This window comes from Leptopilina heterotoma, unplaced genomic scaffold (genome assembly GCF_015476425.1).
Source record: "Leptopilina heterotoma isolate Lh14 unplaced genomic scaffold, ASM1547642v1 Lhet_11, whole genome shotgun sequence".
Taxonomy (NCBI): Eukaryota; Metazoa; Arthropoda; class Insecta; order Hymenoptera; family Figitidae; genus Leptopilina; species Leptopilina heterotoma.
This window is the reverse complement of record NW_025110829.1, coordinates 4,053,715-4,075,529: the sequence shown is the minus strand read 5'-3', so window position 1 is coordinate 4,075,529 and position 21,815 is coordinate 4,053,715. Positions and strand designations below refer to the sequence as shown.

The 21,815-nt window shown below is 30.2% G+C and overlaps 2 protein-coding genes across 2 annotated transcripts in view; one reads left to right on the top strand and one right to left on the bottom strand.

Moving 5' to 3' along the window:
* The window catches only part of LOC122503507 (autophagy-related protein 16-1-like), a 180,477-nt gene that overhangs the window by 1,945 nt on the left and 156,717 nt on the right, over positions 1 to 21,815 (bottom strand). The window lies entirely within an intron of this gene.
* On the top strand, positions 4,456 to 5,645 carry LOC122503543 (ribonuclease H1-like). The gene has a single exon (XM_043614122.1). The coding sequence runs from the start codon at positions 5,277 to 5,279 to the stop codon at positions 5,643 to 5,645; it is 369 nt and encodes a 122-aa protein (XP_043470057.1). The 5' UTR covers positions 4,456 to 5,276.

Below are 21,815 nucleotides of genomic sequence, written 5' to 3'. Positions count from 1 at the left end.
TCCTTGACAACGCTATGACCATCACGTCCAATCACATTCGCTATATTTTTCCTGTAATCTACGAGTGAAAATACATATATGGACCAAATTTGAGCTCTTTATGTCAAATAGTTTAGCTGCTAGGGGGGGGACATGATTTGGCTACGGACACAAGAGTCTCACCAATAGGGTTCCGCCGATACACCGTAGGTGTACGGAACCCTAAAAAAGAAAAAAATGTTATTTAATATCTGAGTAATATATCATTTAAAGATAGGTTGTTTAGATAGCTCATTCTTGTCTTAATTTACTCTAAAATTTCTACACAAAAGATTTAATGAAGTAGAAGCGATCAAAAAAATGTTTACGTTACATTATAAAAAGACGATATTTTGTGCACGACTTTTAAGGGGAGGTTCTCATTGCGGAAGTCAAAAAAATTAATTTATTTTTTGTTGTATTTTCTGACAGCTATATATATGTAGAATATGTGTGTATACCGATTTTTTGATCCGAAGAATACTTTCGATTTTATAGAGTCTTGAACTCACCGGCGTCCCGAGCACTAAGTAACAAATCTCAGGCAAATCAAATCGATTTTTAAAAATTTTGCAATTCTGACCTCAGAATCGTAAAGAGCGACCCTAAATACCTAAAGATATTTATCATACTAGCTCCTCCGACGGCCGCAAGCGGCCGTCTACGGTGCTAGTTTTTATATGTCCATTGACCAAGTCCATTATTAGTGATTCATTCGGACGATACGACCCGAGAGGCGATCGAAATTTTTTTTTGTTTTCGTTTTAATTATCGAACTGTCATTTTGAATATCGTAATAGGACGAACTTCTCACCGAATCGAACAATCCGATCGAACAACCGAGAAGCTCGTTTATAATTATTCAAAATTTATTTCGGAAGTTGTAAACAATTAACTGAAAGGATGTTTTATAGTCGTAGTTTTAATTCCTTTTTATTATAAAAAATATTTTAAAGCTCACACAATTATTTTGCTACAATTATAATTTTTGAAACATTATAAGTGTACCTGTTTTTCACTAAATCCATTGATTACTTCAAAAATAAGACAATTTTATTAAAAATGATCTTTTTCAAAAAAACTTAAGTTAAAGTAAATGTAGCATTTCTTATAACTGAACGTTAAGAATTTAAAAAATGTATTAACATTATACTTACCTTTTTCCTAAATGAGTTATAAGAAAATATATTACAAAAACATAGTCTCTTAAATTTTTATCGTTAGAAATAAAATGACAACATTAAAAAAGACAATAATTTATTACTAATACAAAACATTAAACTAATAGCAAAATAATTTAAATTGATCGAACTCTATTTTTGAACATTTCATATTTTCCTTATTGAAATCTCAAATTTTTAATGACAACATTAAAAAAGACAATAATTTATTACTAATACAAGACATTAAACTAATAGCAAAATAATTTAAATTGATCGTACTCTGTTTTTAAACGTTGCATATTTTCTTAATTGAAATCTCAAATTGAATGCAATTAATTAAAATGAGATTTTTAAATTAACTCATATAATCCGCCTAAATATCAACCGTCTTTGAAAGAACGGAAAGTTAAACATTTTTTAACAATTGTTGATAGTTCTTGGAATTGTTTTTTCGTAAGTAACATAGTGTCGAGGATTAATATTTAATGGTAACAGTTATTACATTATTATAAATTACGTAATAACATAATAAACATCGAAGTAGAAATAAACATTTTCAAGTAGAAGATGATTGAATGCACTTAAAAATTGAATAATCTTTTTTGTTAGTCCAATCGTTAATGCATAATAGTTCTCTAGCAATATCTTTTCCCAAACGATTTCGATGCTTTCGAATAATTAATGATGAGCGGGAAAAGAGACGTTCTACAGGAACAGATGTAGCCTGAATGCTAAGGAAATCACGAGCCATGCGTGATAAATTAGGATAAATATTTTGATGATTTTTCCACCAAAGAAGAATATCCGCAGTTTCATGAGCACGATCTGAATTCACATAGTCGTCTATTTCTTTTCTCCAATTTTTGTCCATCTGGTTTTTGCGAGTTTGCTTTTTAGTTTTAGGAGTATCTCTTTTATATAATTGGAAAAGATCAATTTCATCATCACTTGAATCATCATTTTCAATTTGCTGATCAGAAATTTCTATTTGAGTATTGACTTCAGGAGGTGTTACATAATAGTTTTCTCGGTAAATTTTTTCAAAAGTTTTAACGGATTCTTTTTTCATCATTTTTCCCCACTCGCTTTTTTCGAATACTTCAATTTTATGTCTAGGGTCAAGTACTAAAATAGAACAGTAAATCCAATTAAATTTTCTGTAATGTTTTAATAATTTTGTTTGAGCTGCGTACAGAGCGTTTCGAATATTTGAGTCAATTACAGTCGCATCTTTATTATCAATTTCATGAATTCCTTCGTCAATTTTGTCCAATAATAGATTAAAAGCGATTATAACTAAAGGTAAAGTTGAATACTTCTCTCCTGAAAGAGCCTTTGAAATATATTTAAACTGTTTCAGGTATTTGTGAGCTGCAGCAAGGAGAGTCCAATCATTTTCGTTTAAGCAATAACTTTTAAGGTTTGCGTTTAAAATACATAAATGGTTCAATGCTGTTTTCATTTTAAGGGCTTTTCCAATCATCTCATCAGTAGAATGCCATCTTGTTTTTACGTCGATACCGGGTGCTACAAATTTCGTGTTTGTGGAGATACAGCAACATTCTAGTTTTTGTCGTAATTGCTCACTATACTTAATTTTAATAAATAATTTCTTTAATTTTTTAATTGGAGAATAATTGTCAATAATCAGATCATCTGTTGTCATTTCATCATCGCTATCGGCATCATCTTCTTCAATTTCATAAATTGAATCGCAAGCTTCCTCTTCTTTTATCAAATCTAATGCCTTCAGGAAATCTTGAGCACCTAAATTCTCAACATGTGCAACACAACGAAAATGTTGATTTTCTGCATCAAATCCAATACTTTCTTTATCCATTAATAATTTTAGTTCCGATATAAATTTTGTGTTGCTTGCCGCATTATCTAGCGTTATTCCTTCTACTTTTCTTTCAAGATGACATTCTTTTAAGAAATTAAGAAATATCTTCGCCATATCATTTCCTGTATGACAACCATTTGCAGGTATGAAATCCAATGTCAAAGATTTTAATTTCCATTCAGCATCAATATAATGACCTAATCATGGATATCAAAATTAATTTCTCTACTAAGTCAAAATTTTTACTATATCAGATTTAAAATAAAACACGAGCCATTAAAAAGTTAAATAAAAATACAAACTATTATTTTGCAAATTTTTTAAATATAATATTCAAGGTTACTTAGGTTTTTTTTATCAATTTAATTAACCATTTAATTAATTAAATAATTAAATCTGTTAATTTCGAATTATTTCTAATTATAGGCAAGAAAAAATATAGAAAAGTACACGAATAAAAGAATTTAGTCAAACAAATTTAATTATTTTCGAAAAATCTGATAAAACTCTTCGAAAGAATTCAATTTTGTAACAATATTTTGATAAACTTTAATAAGAAAATTGCTAATTTTGAATAAAATCTATTATTTTAACAAAATTCAAAGACATTGTTCAAGACAATTAAAATATTTTCAAAAGTTTGGGAATTTGATTATTTTTAAAAATGTTGATAAAATTCTCATTCAATTTTTAAGAAATAATCCATTATTCTATTAATTATTTATTTTTGTATTTAAATAAGTGAATTCTTGTGGTAATAAAGTTTCTATTTTTTACAGAGAAAAAAGAAATATTAATTTTACTACTCAATATGTGTGACTATTAAATATTCTATAAATTATCTAAATTGTATCAAATTAGATTTTTTTTAATTTTCTCTGTTAATTATTGATATTTTTTCTGAAGAATGCAAGTTTTCTAAATTTCAAACCAAAATTTTTGTTATATCGTTACTTTTATTATAAAATTTCGCATGAATCTAACTAAATCCGAAGTAGACAGTGAAAATTAGTAATATTTTGTTAAAAATAGTAAATTTCCTGACTTTTTAAGATTTTTTCTAATTAAAAAAAATTTCATGACAATTACAGGTTTTCCAGTGCTACGCTCATTTTTAATTAATAATTAATTTAATTAAATATATTTTTTTTTATCATTAAAAAAGAATTAGGAAAAAATTAAACAATAGAAATAAAGTGAAAATATTCAATTGTTAAATTAAAACAAAGGGCATCGCGTTGCCATGACGAAAATAGTTGTTTCATGACATTAGACAAAAACAAAGATTTCGTTACTCTTCCTTAACTCGCGATTCTGAACGGACGTTCAAATTGTTCTTTCTTTCTCGAAAGTGACAAATAAGGAAATTGTATTGAAGATTATTCAAATAAATATTACAATTATTAGAATATAATTAAATATTTTTTCTCCTTTCTCATTATTTCCAATATCAGAAGATATTTAAGGACTCTTCTAGAAAGAAGAAACTTCACTGAAAAAACATCCTTCATCCATAGGAATTTCCAGGTTTCTTTCTTTATTTCCACCTTTTCTAATCTTTCCTTTCCTATCTTTACGATCCTCTCCGTAGGATCGAAAAGTAACTTTTTCCTTTCTTCTTTATTTCACGATCCTCCCGCAGGATCGGAAATTGACTTTCCTTCTTTTCCTTCATTATTTCTCGATCCTCTCCGCAGGATCGGAAATTCTCTAATCTTTTTTTTTTCTTTTTCTTAAAAAAACTCATTCTTTTTTCTCTATTTCACGATCCTCTCGCAGGATCGGAAATTGATTTTTCTTTCTTTTCTATTTTTCTATTATTTCTCGATCCTCTATGTAGGATCGGAAATTAAATTATTGAAATAATAACAAAGAAGAAAAATTCTGGATAACAATTTTGGCGCCCAACGTGGGGCCTTAGGTCATTTGAAAATAACCCGAACCCTGAAATCTAAAACTTTTTCAACTTCACTTCCGGGAGTGGGATACAGAAAATAAACACCCGGTGGCGCCTGACGCAAAAATTTTTTTTTTATTCTACATACAAGAAGTTTTTGAAATGTTTTTTAATACTTCAATCGAAGTAAACAAATCGCCTTACTCCGTTCCTGTCACTATCATCAGAAAAGAGTCAAATCAACGTTTTTACATAAAATTTAGTCAATTAAATTCCGAAAAGAAATTTTCCAAATCAACTCCGAATCTGAAAAAATAAATCATCGATTAAATCTCAACGACATTTTTACCTGTTTATGGATCAACAAAATTATATCTTACCAAAGGACAACACTGGCTTTGTGAACGTTTATACCGACGGTGCATGTTCAGGCAACGGAAGGACATCTCCAAAAGGTGGTATCGGTGTTTTCTTTGAAGACAATCATCCTTTAAACATATCTGCTCCTCTCATTGGTAAACAAACAAACAATCTTGCCGAAATACAAGCTGCCACTCAAGCCGTGATCCAAGCAAAGAAAGCTGGTATATCGAAACTTAGAATAAATACAGATTCTAAGTATCTAATAAATAGTTGTACCGAGTGGATTCCTCGTTGGAAAGAAAACGGCTGGATTTCATCATCTGGAAGACCTGTAAAAACAGAAAGGCAGTGGAAATTTTAGAAAATACAACAAAGAATTTAGAAATCAATTGGACACACGTACCTGGACATCAAGGTCATCCTGGAAATTCTAAAGCTGATGAACTAGCTAGAAAAGGAATTGAAAAACCTATTTCTGATGACTTCTAGAACACCATTACTAGAAAGAAGAATTCTTCGCAACCGAATTATCGAAATAAATCCTCCTGTATCACACGCAAACATGGAAGAACTAAACCCTCAAGATAACTTGAGAAATTCTATCTTTGAAAATCAAAATGGTTTCGAAAATGACTCAGAAACCAATTTCTCCGGCGAACTTATAACTACATTTACAGAAATACCGATCACTAGCACTGCTGCAATCACCACGTCAGCAAATGGTCCTCACAACAATGAAAGACGACCACTTACATTTTTCTTCGATCAACAAACAAATTCGAATCAAATTTTTAGTACAGCACCTCAAACAACAACTTCCATCAATGAACCTCGCATATCATCAAGCGTTTCCGACAACATTGTAATCTAACCACCTTATGTCCAGTCATCGTATCAACCGCCTTCAACTGCTGATCCTCCAAGAACATCATCATCTTACTATCCAGTAGCTGCTCCTTGGTATCCTCCTGTTGATCCTAATTGGTATGCTTGGAGAAACTCTTTGGAAGCACAAAGAAACTCACTTCCCGTTCCAGAATTTTATGGAAAAGATCACGAGAATCCTTCAAATTTTTTGAATGAAATGCAGGAATATTTCCGTTTGCGCGGAACTCCTGAATCAAATAAAACCAGATTGGCCTGTCAAGCTCTGCACGGTGAAGCAGAAAAATGGTGGGAAATTTATAAAGGTATCCCTTTTGAATGGAACCAATTCCAGGATTTACTTCTTCGCCAATATGATTCACCTTCAGTACTTGGAAGATTACAAGCACAACTGTATTCACAACGTCAACACGATAAAGACCACGTGGGTGTATTCCTGCAAAAGAAGTTTTTATTATTTCGACGATTAAGACCATTAGAAACCGAAATCATTATGGTACATACCTTAATAGAATTATTAAAACCAAGCATACGTCATGCAATTCGTGCTTCTAGTCCACAGGATTGTCATACTCTTCTCACACGAGCTGTCGAAGCTGAAAGGGATGAATTCGACATGCTACGAACGCAACCACGAAGAGAGGAAAAGAAACCTTCGGAAAAGGAATCCAATACAAAAAAGACCCCCCCTGATTGTTGGTATTGTCCTGAAAAACATTTCCATCGTGATTGTCCTGTTTTTCGGAAACAAGTTGATGATCGCAAAAAACAAAATCAGGAAAACTGGCGAAGGGCGGTGGAACCATCCACCACCGCCAACCAGAAAAACAACCATTAATTTCTCTATATCTTAACCCTCAAGATTGTCATAGACTGCCACGTATATTAACGTTTCTAAATGATCAAGAGATTCCAGCAATTATAGACACTGCAGCTACAGAAAATGTTATACATTCTTCCAATTTAACTTCCAAGCAATTACAAGACCTCGATCCGTGCATCGATAGCGTAGATTTAGCTGCACCTGGAACAACAAAGAGAGTATTAGGAAAATTTGCCCTGAAAATCAAAATTAGTAGTCATACTGTCAATATAGAGTTTCTAGTATGTAATGAACTTAGGGAACAAATGATATTAGGCATACCTTGGATGACGGAACAACAAGCGATTATCGATATTCCAAGTGAACGTATCTATGTTGGGAAAGACACAAGATTCACTATTTTCTTTCTTCAGAAATCTGGTCCATTAACATCGACTTCACCAGAAAAAGAAGAAAAAATTAAGAATTTTGACCACGGATTTCCAGCAGAATCTACAGATGAATTCCTTAATGTTTTGCGTCGTTTCTCGAAAACTCTTATTCCTGATCCTTACTTAACACAAACTCGTTCTATTCAACACGTAATTGAATTAACTGACTCAAGACCAGTTCGACAAAAACCTTATCCTGCATCTCTCGAAAAGCGTCGAGAAATGTTAAAACAGGTACAAGAAATGCTGTCCAACGACGTGATAGAGCCTAGTACGTCACCATATTGCTCCCCCGTGGTTCTAACCGTGAAAAAAGACGGAAAGAAAAGGTTCTGTATTGATTACAGAAAACTAAATGCTATCACCCAAGATGTAAACCATACCTTACCTAGGATTCAGGATTCCCTTAAAGAACTAGGAAAATCCAAAATCTTTTCAACGTTGGATTTACGTTGGGGTTATTGGCAAATACCACTGGAGGAGAACAGCAAAAAATATACTGCCTTTTCCATCCCAAATGGTGGTACGTACCAATTTAAAGTTATGCCGTTTGGATTAAAATGTGCTCCAAATACCTTCCAAACACTCATGAGTCAAATAGTCTTACGTGATTACATCAACAAATTTTGTATATCATACCTAGATGATATTATTATTTATTCAAATAGTTGGATAGAACATATTCAACACGTCAATTTGGTCCTCGAAAGATTAGAAATACATGGATTAACATGTTCCTTCGATAAGTGTTTCTTTGGACAAACAGATCTTAAATATCTTGGTCATAATGTTCGCTCGGAATATAATGAACCTCAAGAACAGCATATTCAAGCTATCCTACAAGCTGCTCCACCTGCAAATAAAAAGGAATTACAGAAATTCTTAGGAAACTGTGGATGGATTAGAGAATATGTTCCTGATTTTTCTATTCTATCTAGACCACTTACCAACTTGCTGGGTAAAAAATCAGGTAAATGGACATGGACCACGGAAACCGACGAAGCTTTCCAAAAAATAAAAGAAGCATTTAAAAATGATTTGCGTTTGAGTCGACCCAATCCGAATTTTCCACTAAATTTACAAACAGATGTCAGTCCAAATGGTATGGGAGCGGTCCTTTATCAAATCGTCGATGGTTTACGTAATGTCATCAGTTATGCAAGCGCTAAATTTAGTCCAGTGGAAACTCGTTATTCTCGATTCGAACAGGAATGTCACGCAGTAGAATGGGCCATCAAACGTTATCGTCCTCAACTCGAAGCTGCACAATTTCATCTATATACCAGCCCCAAAGCCTTAAAATGGTTGCAAGTTTCTAAGGAAACAAAACCAAAATTAAGTCGCTGGGCTCGATTCCTGGATGATTTCGATTACATCATTCACGCACGTACAAACGCTGATTCAGAGTTGGTTTCTGCTTTGGCTCAAATACCAACAGAAGAAAACAATAAAGTTGAAGACACAAATTTACTACTTCCACCCGAAATTCGACCTCAAATAGAAACACCTTTTCTAGCTCAAATCACTTCATCAAATTTCTTCGAAGAAATCATTTCGTTACAGCAAGACGACGAAGACATCACTGAGCAGGCTCGAAGATGGATGACTCTGAAAAATAAAGTAAATTTAAATAAAACTGAGAACAAATTCGTCGAACAGCATCAATTAACCAAAGAAGGATTCTTTCAGAAAAAAAATTCTCAAGGTTCTTGGGTGATAGTAGTACCAAAAGTTTCTTACCAGAGATTGTTGTATGAATATCATGATTCTGGTCTTGCAGGACATCCTGGAGAAGAGGAAACTTTACGTGCAATCCAAGAACATTTCTTTTGGCCAAAAATGACGAAACAAATTATCGAGTACGTAAAAAGTTGTAAACTTTGTTCCTGTTGTAAATCCTTTCGATCACAGGGTACCAACGAAGTCCGTCCACGTCAACCAAAAACTCCATGGGAAACAATTGCTGTGGATCTGATGGGACCTTATCCTCGATCTCCTCGAGGAAAACGGTTTTTGCTCGTGGCAACGGACCTTTATTCGAGATGGGTTGAAGCCTTCCCCTTAGCTTCCTCCAAAACTCATCAAATTACTGCTCTACTGGAAAGAGAAGTATTCAGTCGTTTTGGTTACCCTAAATCTATCATCTCAGATAACGGATCTCAATTTACCAGTGATAACTGGAAGAAATCGTGCGAAAAGTGGAGTTGCATTGCGTGGTATACACCTATATACCACCCGCAGGCAAATCCAACCGAACGAAGAAACCAGGAACTAAAGAAAGGAATGAGATTCCGCCTGATCAATTGTGAGCACAAACATTGGGACTCTGGACTCGCCGAAATTTTATTTAATATAAGAAATCGACGCAACGCGGCAACCGGACGGACGCCGAGTCAAGTCTTGTTTGGAACGTCGATGAGAAAACCTGGAGAATGGGTTTTATCGACTAAAGAAAACTCTTCCTCACAATTAAAGGAACAAAATAAACAAATTGATCAACATCAATCCCAATATATCAAAAGATATGCCAAACCTGATAAATCTAAGAAAAGATTACAGGTCGGTGACTTTGTCTATGTACGAACTCATCCGTTATCCGACAAAGAAAAGGGATTTAATGCAGGTTTAGCTCCCCGTGGAGATGGACCCTACGAAGTAAAAAGACATCGCGGTGGCGAAATTTATGAAATCGAACTAAAAAATCAAATTGCCAAAATACATAGTAACGACCTTCGTTACGCCCATCCTCGTAAAAAATCATTCCTCGAAACACCTCGTGAGTTGGACACCACACAAGAAATCGACAATCAGGAAAATGAAATGCTCGACAAAATTGATCAACAATCAATTCCCGAGACAATTTTGATTCCAACGCGAAGAAAACCTGGTCGACCTCGAAAGAAAAAAGTACTCGAACCACCTGAAAAAATAAACAAAATTAGTACAGAAATTTCAAATTTTACACCCTATAACTTACGTTCAAAAAAAAAAAAATAAAAAAAAAAATATAAAAAAAAAGGAATAATACATTTAAATTCAATAATAAACAAAAAAAAAAAAAAAAGAAATAAAAAATTAGAAAGCCCTGCAACTTCATGTTATTTGAGACACATTTGTTTAACTTGACAACGGAAAAGGTTACAAATAACAAACAGTTGTCATCAATCATGGACGCAAGCAAGGAAGCTTCTACTATTCAAAAAGTGAAAAAACCCAGTCAGAATTAAAGAAGGACTGAACGTAGAAGGAAAGCGTTTGAAGAACAATTAAAGAATCCTGACAAATACGTACCTCTGCCTGTTGCACGACGTAAAAAGCCGAAAAAGAATTCTAACCCTTCTACTCTAAAAATGCAATCTTCTTTCAAATCCGGTACAGCAAACATCCAAACAACTTCCAAAATTGTAAGTAAATGTGTTCCTAAAAGAAATAAAGAAAATGTGTTTTGTGTTTTAACAGAAATTTCGAAAACAATTACCTCGCCAAAAATATCACTTGTTCCTTCCGCATCAACTGACGATCCAGATATTTTGGAATTGAGAGCGTCTCCAATAAATTTTTCACCCGTCCGTCCAAACTCTCCACTTACACTAAATGAAGTCGAAAAAATTGATTTGAATAAATTGCCTCCCACGCCAGGAAAAAATATAATCTTTCCTCCTGTTAGAGAGAGACAAACTACCGGAAACAACACGGAATCACGAAATCGAAAACGGGTACAATCCTCATTAAAAAATTCACCTGCTAAAAAATCGAAATCTACACACAGGGTAAAAAGGACACCGACCAAACGTTCACCACGTTCAAGCCAAACCGAACATCATCCGAAGAACAAGGAAGTTTCGAGGCGATTGAAGTCGGTAATATGTGAACCAACGGTCCGTAGACAACTTTTTTAATTCATTCATTTTCTTGAGTTAATTTTTCCTTTTTATTTTATTATTATGAATGCGATTTTTTCAGGTTAACTAAAATTTTTTTTTTCTTCTCAAATTACGTTAATTATTTAAATTATTTAATTGTTCAATTTTCTTCGATGCACATTTATATTTCAACGTTAATATTCTTTTTTATGATAAACCCCGTGGAATTGCTACGCTCATTTTTAATTAATAATTAATTTAATTAAATATATTTTTTTTTATCATTAAAAAAGAATTAGGAAAAAATTAAACAATAGAAATAAAGTGAAAATATTCAATTGTTAAATTAAAACAAAGGGCATCGCGTTGCCATGACGAAAATAGTTGTTTCATGACATTAGACAAAAACAAAGATTTCGTTACTCTTCCTTAACTCGCGATTCTGAACGGACGTTCAAATTGTTCTTTCTTTCTCGAAAGTGACAAATAAGGAAATTGTATTGAAGATTATTCAAATAAATATTACAATTATTAAAAAATAATTAAATATTTTTTCTCCTTTCTCATTATTTCCAATATCAGAAGATATGTAAGGACTCTTCTAGAAAGAAGAAACTTCACTGAAAAAACATCCTTCATCCATAGGAATTTCCAGGTTTCTTTCTTTATTTCCACCTTTTCTAATCTTTCCTTTCCTATCTTTACGATCCTCTCCGTAGGATCGAAAAGTAACTTTTTCCTTTCTTCTTTATTTCACGATCCTCCCGCAGGATCGGAAATTGACTTTCCTTCTTTTCCTTCATTATTTCTCGATCCTCTCCGCAGGATCGGAAATTCTCTAATCTTTTTTTTTCTTTTTCTTAAAAAAACTCCTTCTTTTTTCTCTATTTCACGATCCTCTCGCAGGATCGGAAATTGATTTTTCTTTCTTTTCTATTTTTCTATTATTTCTCGATCCTCTATGTAGGATCGGAAATTAAATTATTGAAATAATAACAAAGAAGAAAAATTCTGGATAACACCAGGACCGTAGCAACCCTGAATATTAATATCAATTCACCAACCTGTAATTCCATAAAAACAAGTTGCTGCAATAGACGTCCAACTGTCGACTGTAAATGATATTTTAGACGAGTTTTCGGAAAGTGTTTTGATAACATTGGCAAGCATTTCCTTAAAAGTTGAAGAAATCAATGATCTCAAAGAATTTCTCTGAGGAAATTTTGCATTTGAATTTAAATAATTAAAAAATTCTTTAGTTGCCTCATCATCAAAAAAGTTTATCGGAAGATTTTTTTTTGAGACCCATTCCACTATCATTCGGTTTAAAAAGTTTTGGTCGAATTTCTAAAATAATTTATTGGTTTTTGTATTTTTCTTAAATTGTAAAAAAAAGTATAATTATTGTTAAAGCAATAACTACTTTTTTTGGTTGATCTGAGCTTTCCGGAAAAATTTTTTTGGCTTCTTCAATATGGAATTTTTTTAAATGACGAGTAGTTCCGGTAGTGTAACCATCTAACATCTTTATTACAACTTCTTTATTATTGGCAGCACAAAGTTTACATGTTGCAAATTTTTCCTTTTGAGAATTGAAGTGATATTCGTAAACGCTCTGCATAACTTCTTTTTTCATCTTTTTTACAGCGGAAATGGAACCATTAGAATGTTCACTTTCAAGAGAATTGAGGGGTTCATCACTACACAGCAAAATAATAAATTATTAACCAATAACCGGTTATAGTAAATAAGCAACTAGGTTAAATTAATCTTTCAAATCCAAAACAAAAACATATAATACGCTTATAAATGTATAAATGAATGTATATTACTGTGATAAACTCCTTTTATTAGTGCTGTCCATCTTTTCTTTACACTTCTCTTGAATTAAAAAAAGGTTATTCATCAGAAAAATTAAGTGTCAAATTCGATATTTTTCGAATGATTCGATCGAAGTCGTTTGAAAATAGAAACGATACGATACGAAAAAAAACAAAAGATTACTCGATATGTTCGTTTGACGAACAATGACAATAGCGATAATTATCCGAACGAAAAAGTTAACCATCTCGTATCGCCGTGAATCACTATCCATTATTTCATTAATAATAATATTCAAATTTTTTCAGTTAATAATTTGCTTATTTATATTTGAAATATTGACGTTTTTTGACAATGCAAAATAAGATTTGTTATGTGTACATTCTCTTAACAAAAATAAAATTTATATATTCGCGCTCTTTTTAAATAACATACGAGTGCAGCGCCCATTGGCAGCGCCACGTTTACATGTCCAAACAATTTTGAAAACACCCTTCTATTAAGATTTTACATTCTCATTGCCCATTCTTTACTTCGATACTTTTCGATACATTCGACCTTTCCACTCCATGTCTTTTTTAAGAAAGGATACGCAAATTGAACAAAAAATTGCAAATAATACAATTATTGCACAAAAATGCGTTTTCTCGAAAGAAGATTTTTCAAACTGGCGGGCATCGTAGCGTCTAAACTATTTAATCAATCAACTTTGGGTTTGCGGCTAATTAAAGGTAACTAAATTCTACTGGGGTTATACCTATAATATGATAAAATTGTTGACAATAGAGATTTTTTACAAGAGGTCAAACATGAAAAGATAATGCAAAAACGAACTTTTTTTTAAAAACTGTCTGCCATTTTGTCATTTGTTTAACTTTTTAACTATTTTATAGGTATAACCTATTCTTTAGGATGTCATCATTATAAAAAAATTTGAGTTTTTGTTTTAGACTCAAAATTGCGCAATGTAGAATGCCCACCGTTTTCCCTATTTAAAAAAAATTGTTTTCTAGAAGCGCCATATTGGCCGCCATTTTGTATTTTTTTAAAAATGGAATATTTGTTTTAAAAGTTCAAGGATGTATCTTTATCCCTAGTATTTTGTCATGGAGCCACTCGATTGTTCAAGTTACTGGACAGTTTTTGTCACGGACGCTGATTCTAGGCGGACTGGTAAATAACTGTAAAGTTACTGACCAACGCTCTTCGTCAAAGATTCAAGTTGAATTTGATATTGGCTAGACATAACTTCTGTCTAGTTTTTTAATGTTACTTTAAAGTACTCCTTGAAATTATAGTTCTAAGTTTGTCGTGTCAATGACACTGCAATAATGTCTAATAACTAGACAGCTCGACTGATTATTTGCTAGAGATAAATTTGTTCTTATTCTTTTCAATATTTTAAAACTTTTCATTTTAATTTGTTATTAATAAAAAATTTAATTAATTTATTATTAGGGTAAGACTCCGTCAGAAAAAAAGCGATTTGCAAGTCGTCTTCCGATTTCTTCGAAACCTTGGGAAATAGAAGTCTTATATGAAGTAAATTTAACCCTAAAAGGATTTTGAAAAATTTTTAAAATGGCGGCCGCTACGCCATATTGAAAATGAGTGTTGCGTTTTTTTCAAAAATTAATAACTCTGAAACTTTTTGATCGATTTTAATAAAATTTACAGGCGATATAGTTAAAAATACGTAGTTTAATTTGATATTATGAACAAAAAAAAATTTCCAAAATTTGTCAAAAAAAAAGTCAAAAAAATTTTTTGAATTAATTTTTAGTTCAGTTGGCCTAATTTTTGAATTTTCTAATAAGTAAATATCGATTCCTTGTAATTTCACCTTTCATTTCATAAAAAAAAATTTATGGAGACTCTAATAGTTCTCGAGATATTGCGACTTTAGTGGGAGCGCGTACCGCGGAATTAAACTCCGTAGCGAGGCGGAATATGAAGCGAGCGTACAAACGTGCACAATAGGGTGTCCGTAACAATGCGACTTTCGAATTTTGTTTACGCCACCCCCCAGTTTAGTTCCAATAAAATAAAAAAAAATTTCCCAAAATTTGAAGCTGATTGATTAATATTAACACGTGCCAGAGATCCATCGAAATTTCCCATTAAAAATACATAGGAAAAATGCACTTTTTAAAAAAAAATTTATAACTTTTTTAATTTTCATGCAAAAAATTCTCCAGGTCACATTTGCCTTCATTTTTAGCTGCACTATAAGATAGCACTTTGTCAAAAATTTAATTTTGAAAAATTTTTAAAATGGCGGATGATTAAAGTGGGTTATAAAAATGCACCACAATATATCCAAGGTTTTAACACATAAGTGTTGTCAAAAATTAAAAAAAATTACTTACTCGGGGCTATTTTCGATCGTTCATCATGAATCTGATATCAGAAATTAATTTTTCCAAATTTTCGATCCAATATGGCGGGTTAAAAATTTTGATTTTCTACATTTTTAAAGTAAAAATTCTAAAACAACGTCAAGGGCGATTTTTGGAAGCGCTATTTACACTCAGAGAAAAAGTTTATTTCACTTAACCAAACTGTTTAATTAACCTATTTTATTTGTCACGATAAAACAATTTTGTACATGTGTGAATTTAAAAATGGCGATCTCACTTGTCTACAGTCCGCGTTCGCGTCAAATTTATTTGTTAAATCGGTAAATCAAAGAAAAAAAATTATAAGTGTCGGTTAAATAAATATTAAATACATTGTGTTCATTGACTTACTGCATATTTAATTTGTACCAGTGAGAAGAATATTTACAAAAAGGTTTTGTGAAGTTTTCAGTTTGTTGTTTCGAATAAACTTTTTTCTGAGTGCACGTATAAAAATCATAATTATAATATGTTTAATGTAATATTCCAAATGTTTTTTTACAATTAAGTAATTTTATTTATATGAAGACATACATATATAATATTTTACTTAATTGTTATTTATTCTCCTCTAATAATGTTTGAGTTTCCTAATTTAATATTTTCTAGTATACATATTATTGGTTAATTTATAATTTATTATATGTATAATTTTAAAATATCAATAATTATATAATAAATTATCAATTAACCAATAATACGTACTAGAAAATATTAAATTAGGAAATTCAAATATTATTAGAGGAAAATAAATAACAAAATTAAGTAAACAAAAATATTTATTTAAATAAACCAAATACGTTTACTAAAACTATTTATTTGAATCAAACAAATCTTTTCTCTTGAAATAAACAAATTTTTTAGTTATATTAAATAAAATTTTTTGGTTAAGTGTAATAAGCATTTGGTTAATACAAATAAACGTATTGGAAGAAATTTTTTGGTTGAATCAAACAAACGTTTGGTTGACTGTATAGCAATGCATTTCTTTGGTTGATTCAACCAAAATTTGGTTGATTCGAACCAATTTTTTTCTGAGTGTACGAATCTAATGTTAAAATTTTATTTTTCAAATTATTCGATCCACTATGACGGATTCAAAATTATGATTTTCTACATTTTTAAGTAAATAGTCTAAATATTAATTTATAGATTAATATTTACAAAAAATAATTATTGGGATGTTTTCGAAACTCTTTTATAGAAATTTAACTTTTTATACCTCTGCTCTTAAAAATCGATTATTAAAGGAATATTTAAAAAAAAATTTGAATCCGCTATGCCATATTAGATTCGGTAATTTAAAAAATAAATTTTTAACATTAGATTCGTAAATAGCGCTTCCAAATATCGCCCTTGACGTTGTTTTAGAATATTTACTTCGAAAATGTAGAAAATTAAAATTTTGAACCTGCCATATTGGATCCAAAATTTTGAAAATTAATTGTTACGGACACCCTATTGTGCACGTTTGTACGCTCGCTTCATATTCCGCCTCGCTACGGAGTTTAATTCCGCAGTACGCGCTCCCATTAAAGTCGCAATATCTCGAGAACTATTAGAGTCTCCATAAATTTTTTTTTATGAAATGAAAGGTGAAATTACAACGAATCGATATTTACTTATTAGAAAATTCAAAAATTAGGCCAACTGAACTAAAAATTAATTCAAAAAATTTTTTTGACTTTTTTTTTGACAAATTTTGGAAATTTTTTTTTGTTCATAATATCAAATTAAACTACGTATTTTTAACTATATTGCCTGTAAATTTTATTAAAATCGATCAAAAAGTTTTAGAGTTATTAATTTTTGAAAAAAACGCAACACTCATTTTCAATATGGCGTAGCAGCCGCCATTTTGAAAATTTTTCAAAATCCTTTTAGGGTTAAATTTAATTCATATAAGACTTCTATTTCCCAAGGTTTCGAAGAAATCGGAAGACCACTTGCAAATCGCTTTTTTTCTGACGGAGTCTTACCCATTATTATTCATGTTTAGTTTTTCTATTCGAGTAGTAAGAATTCCAAAAATGCCAATAAAAAAAATTATGTATGTGTGTATGTATGTATGTATGTCTGTACGCAATATTTTGTCCGGGATAAACACAAAGACTACTTGACCGATTAAAACGAAACTTTACAGTCTCTTTGGTCTTAGTTTAACTTAAATTTATAGCCATATCCGATTGAAAAATATTAAGCTGAACGAAAGTTATAGCTTTTTTCACAAAATTCAAAAAATCAAAAAAATGCAAATTTTTTAATTTTTTGGCAAATTTATGTGACACTTTCTGTAGCTACTTTTTAATATAAATACAACTAATTTTCACTATAAAAATGAAATATAAATAATATATCCGAATTTTTAAGCCAAAATCATATTTTTGATTTTCGACAAAATTTTTAATTAATTTTTTTTGTTGAATATTGTTTAATTTTTTATTAAGTTGGTAGTGATATCGATTGATGTTTTTAAATTTTTAATTACATTCATTACATTTATTTTATTAAAAAGTTTAGAGTCATGAATTTGATGTCGATTACAAATTTTCTAAAATCAATTAACGTGAGAGTTTGCAAACAATTTCTATATTGATATTTTCAGGTTTTAAGTTTGAAAATTTCATAGTATGTATTGTCATATTTAACGTAGAAAATAAAATATTTATGTTCAATATAAAGGGTATACAGTAAAAGTATCAATAATACTGAAATTTGACTTCAGCGGGCACTGGGACACAGAAAGTCTTTAAGATGCCATTAGGGCAAATTGGGATTTATGAATCAAAATTTTCTTTTTTTTGAATTCAAGAAATGTTTTAGAAATGACTTTGAAAATAAATAACAAATTCCTATTTATGAATTAAAATTGTTCTTCTTGAATTTTAGAAATGTTTGGGGTATGTTGTTGCTTTCCAAGATTCTATCCGGGCATTACGCAAAAACGGGTAAAATGTAAAATCCCATGTGAAAATTTTTAATAGGGATATGGAAAAATTATACCATACGGTTTTACATAGGAATCAATATGGTTTCCTTTGTAAAAGTGGATCCCATGTAGATTTCCCATGTGGGAATCAAAAACGTGTTATAATTTCTACTAATACATTTAACAGAGTGTCTATTAATCGCAAAGGTATCCCGAGAAATAGCCGGGAATTTAATTCGACTAGAAAAATCGGGATTTTTCTTATCTAATTAAAAAAAGTTTTATCATATTAATTCATTTTTAAAAAATTGCTTTTTGCTTTAATTTCTATTGATGTAATATTTTTATTTGTCAAAATTTAAGACTTACTTTCAGATTACAATATAGGTCTTATTTTAGATTTTAGCAGTCGTAACGTGGGGCCTACTTGCAATACAATTAGTTCGAATTAGACTCTACATAACTCCAAAAGCTGGTGGAAAATTAGTATTAATTATTAATGCATTAATTGAAATACTACGAACGCATAAAGTACTACAAATTGACAAATACTGTTCTGTAAATCTGAATTAGTTGAAAATAGTATTTGATAGAAAAAGTCATTTACTGATTCAAATGGTAATATTTTGCTAATGTAATAGTTAATGGTAACTAATTATTAGTTTTTCCCAGTCAAATTAAATTCCCAATTGGTAGACACCTGTTCAAATATATTAGTAGAAACTAAAACCCGTCGAAGACGGGTACGACAGCTAGTTATTAATAAAATTAATTAATAATGGGTCAGAATTTCTCAAACGGATCACCTAAAACTAAAAAATTTTCTTTTTGAACCAAAATATTTTTTTTTTGACTCTTAATATAGTTAAGAAGAATCCCTAAAAATATTAAGCCAAAAAAAAATTTTTTGTAAAAGTTATTAACAATTGAATTTTTTAGTACTTCTGCTAAATTAAATTTTTTTCTCGAGTTCTAGTTGACGGATTTTAAAATTAAAATATGGGTTTTTTTCGTCTTAAATTGCACTATTTGAATATATTTTTTGTGTTTAAATTTTTTTATTTTTTATAATTTTTTATATAATTTGTTTATAAAATGTTAATAAACAAATATGTTCTTCACGTCCTAACAAAAAAATTAAAATTGTATTCTATTCCTTAAATGTCTCCGAGTGTAAAACCGTTTCGAAAAAAATGAGCCTCAATTAGAAAAAAAGTTATTAATTAAAAACTGCAGCTATGTAGGGCTTTATATGACGTTAAACTCGCCCCGCGCGCATTGGCATTTTTTACAATTTACTGTTCAAAATTGTCTGTAACCTACAAATTTTATCGGATTTTCATGGGCTTGGTCTTAAATTAAAGGGGATAAAATTTCTAAGAGATCCCACTAAATAAATTTTTGAATTTTAAATTGTTTATATTTTTTTTGTTACTCAAAGTTAACAATTTACAATATGTTTAGAAAAAATCATGTTTACTTTTTTATTTTTTCATTGCAGATGATTGGAATCAATTTTAATTAGTCCAGCATGACCACCAGACAAATAATAATGTATAATACAATTTATTTAAATTGTTGCAAACAATCTTAATTAACAAATAGATAACTTTGGTTCTTTTTTATAAACAAAATTTTTTTTTTTCAGATATATTTATATTTATTAAAGTAATCTATGTCGATTTTGATAAAAAATTATTTTAAATTTAATAATTACTATTGTTATTAACAATCATAAGGACAATAATCTAGTTATCAATAATCAAGTAGAGCTTTACATGACTTTAAAATCGTTACAATGCGAAAAATAATTTTTCTTTTTGCAGAAATAAGCCATTTATTTGTTTAAAAAGTAAATAATTTGTTTACAACAAATCTAATTGTTTATGCTAAGAAATTTTTAAAGTTTTTAAAAGAATATATATATTATATAGACATTTTATGTTTAAAAAATGCCTAAAATGTTTACAAATGTCAAAGAGACCAGATTATTGTTCATATGATTGTTAATAACAATAGTAATAATTAAATTCAAAATAAATTTTTACCAAAATCGACATAGATTACTTAAATAAATATAAATATATCGGAAAAAAAAATTTTGTTTATAAAAAAGAACCCAAGTTATCTATTTGTTAATTAACATTGTTTGCAACAATTTAAATAAATTTTATTATACATTATTATTTGTCTGGTGGTCATGCTGGACTAATTAAAATTGATTCCAATCATCTGCAATGAAAAAATAAAAAAGTAAACATGATTTTTTCTAAAAATATTGTAAATTGTTAACTTTGAGTAACAAAAAAATATAAACAATTTAAAATTCAAAAATTGGTTTAGTGGGATCTCTTAGAAATTTTATTCCCTTTAATTTAAGACCAAGCCCATGAAAATCCGATAACTCGAGAGAAAAATTTGTTAACCCTCCATCCGTCGCATGGTGAGAATTTCCCTCACCCAGTTTCTTTTTTTATTTATAACTTTTAAAATACAAAAAATTATAATTTTATATTCTCAGTACCTTTTACGGCACTCTTCTTCTTTACATTAAAACAATTTTGGTGTTTTTTTATATTTTAATTTCTTTGTTATTGAATTTGAAAGCAGCAAATGTCGAGGATTTTTGACGCGAAGTGAGGGAACTTCTCACCATGCGACTGACCGCGTATACTCGATTTCATTTGTCATTAATTTTTTATTTAAATAATTAACAGAAAATAAAAGTTAATTTTACTGCCAATAGGTTGTTTAGAAATTCTAATGAACATTTAAAAAAAATTTGGCATTTTAAAACAAGTTTGGACTAATTTATGAGGGTGAGAATTTCTCTCATCTGCGACGGATCGCGTTACAAAAAAAGGTGCGACGGATGGAGGGTTAATTTAGCAGTACTAAAAAATTCAATTGTTAATAACTTTTACAAAAATTTTCTTTTTGGCTTAATATTTTCAGGGATTCTTCTTAACCAATTGTAGTACATTTTTCCCAAAATACGATTTCCCAAAGGATATTTTTCCCAAAATCAAGTTTCCCAAACAATAGTGGTTTCCAAAGGACATTTTTGATTTTTCCCAAAATATTTTTTTTCCCAAAATCAGATTTTCCCAAATTAATAGATATTTGTGCAAGTATTTTTTTTCTGCGGAGTGAATGTGTTCAATGAACAATTGAAAAGCGGTTAAGATAGTTCCTGGCATAACGTTTGTTATTTTGGACGCAAAATCAATTAGTACTAATTAATAAATCAAATATTTACAATAATGGCTGAACTCATTAAAACCAATCGAGGCGTACTTCTGAATATTAATAATTTTTTGTATTATAAACATTATGGTTCATGGAGTAAGAAAGTATATTGGAATTGTCGGAAAAAGGGA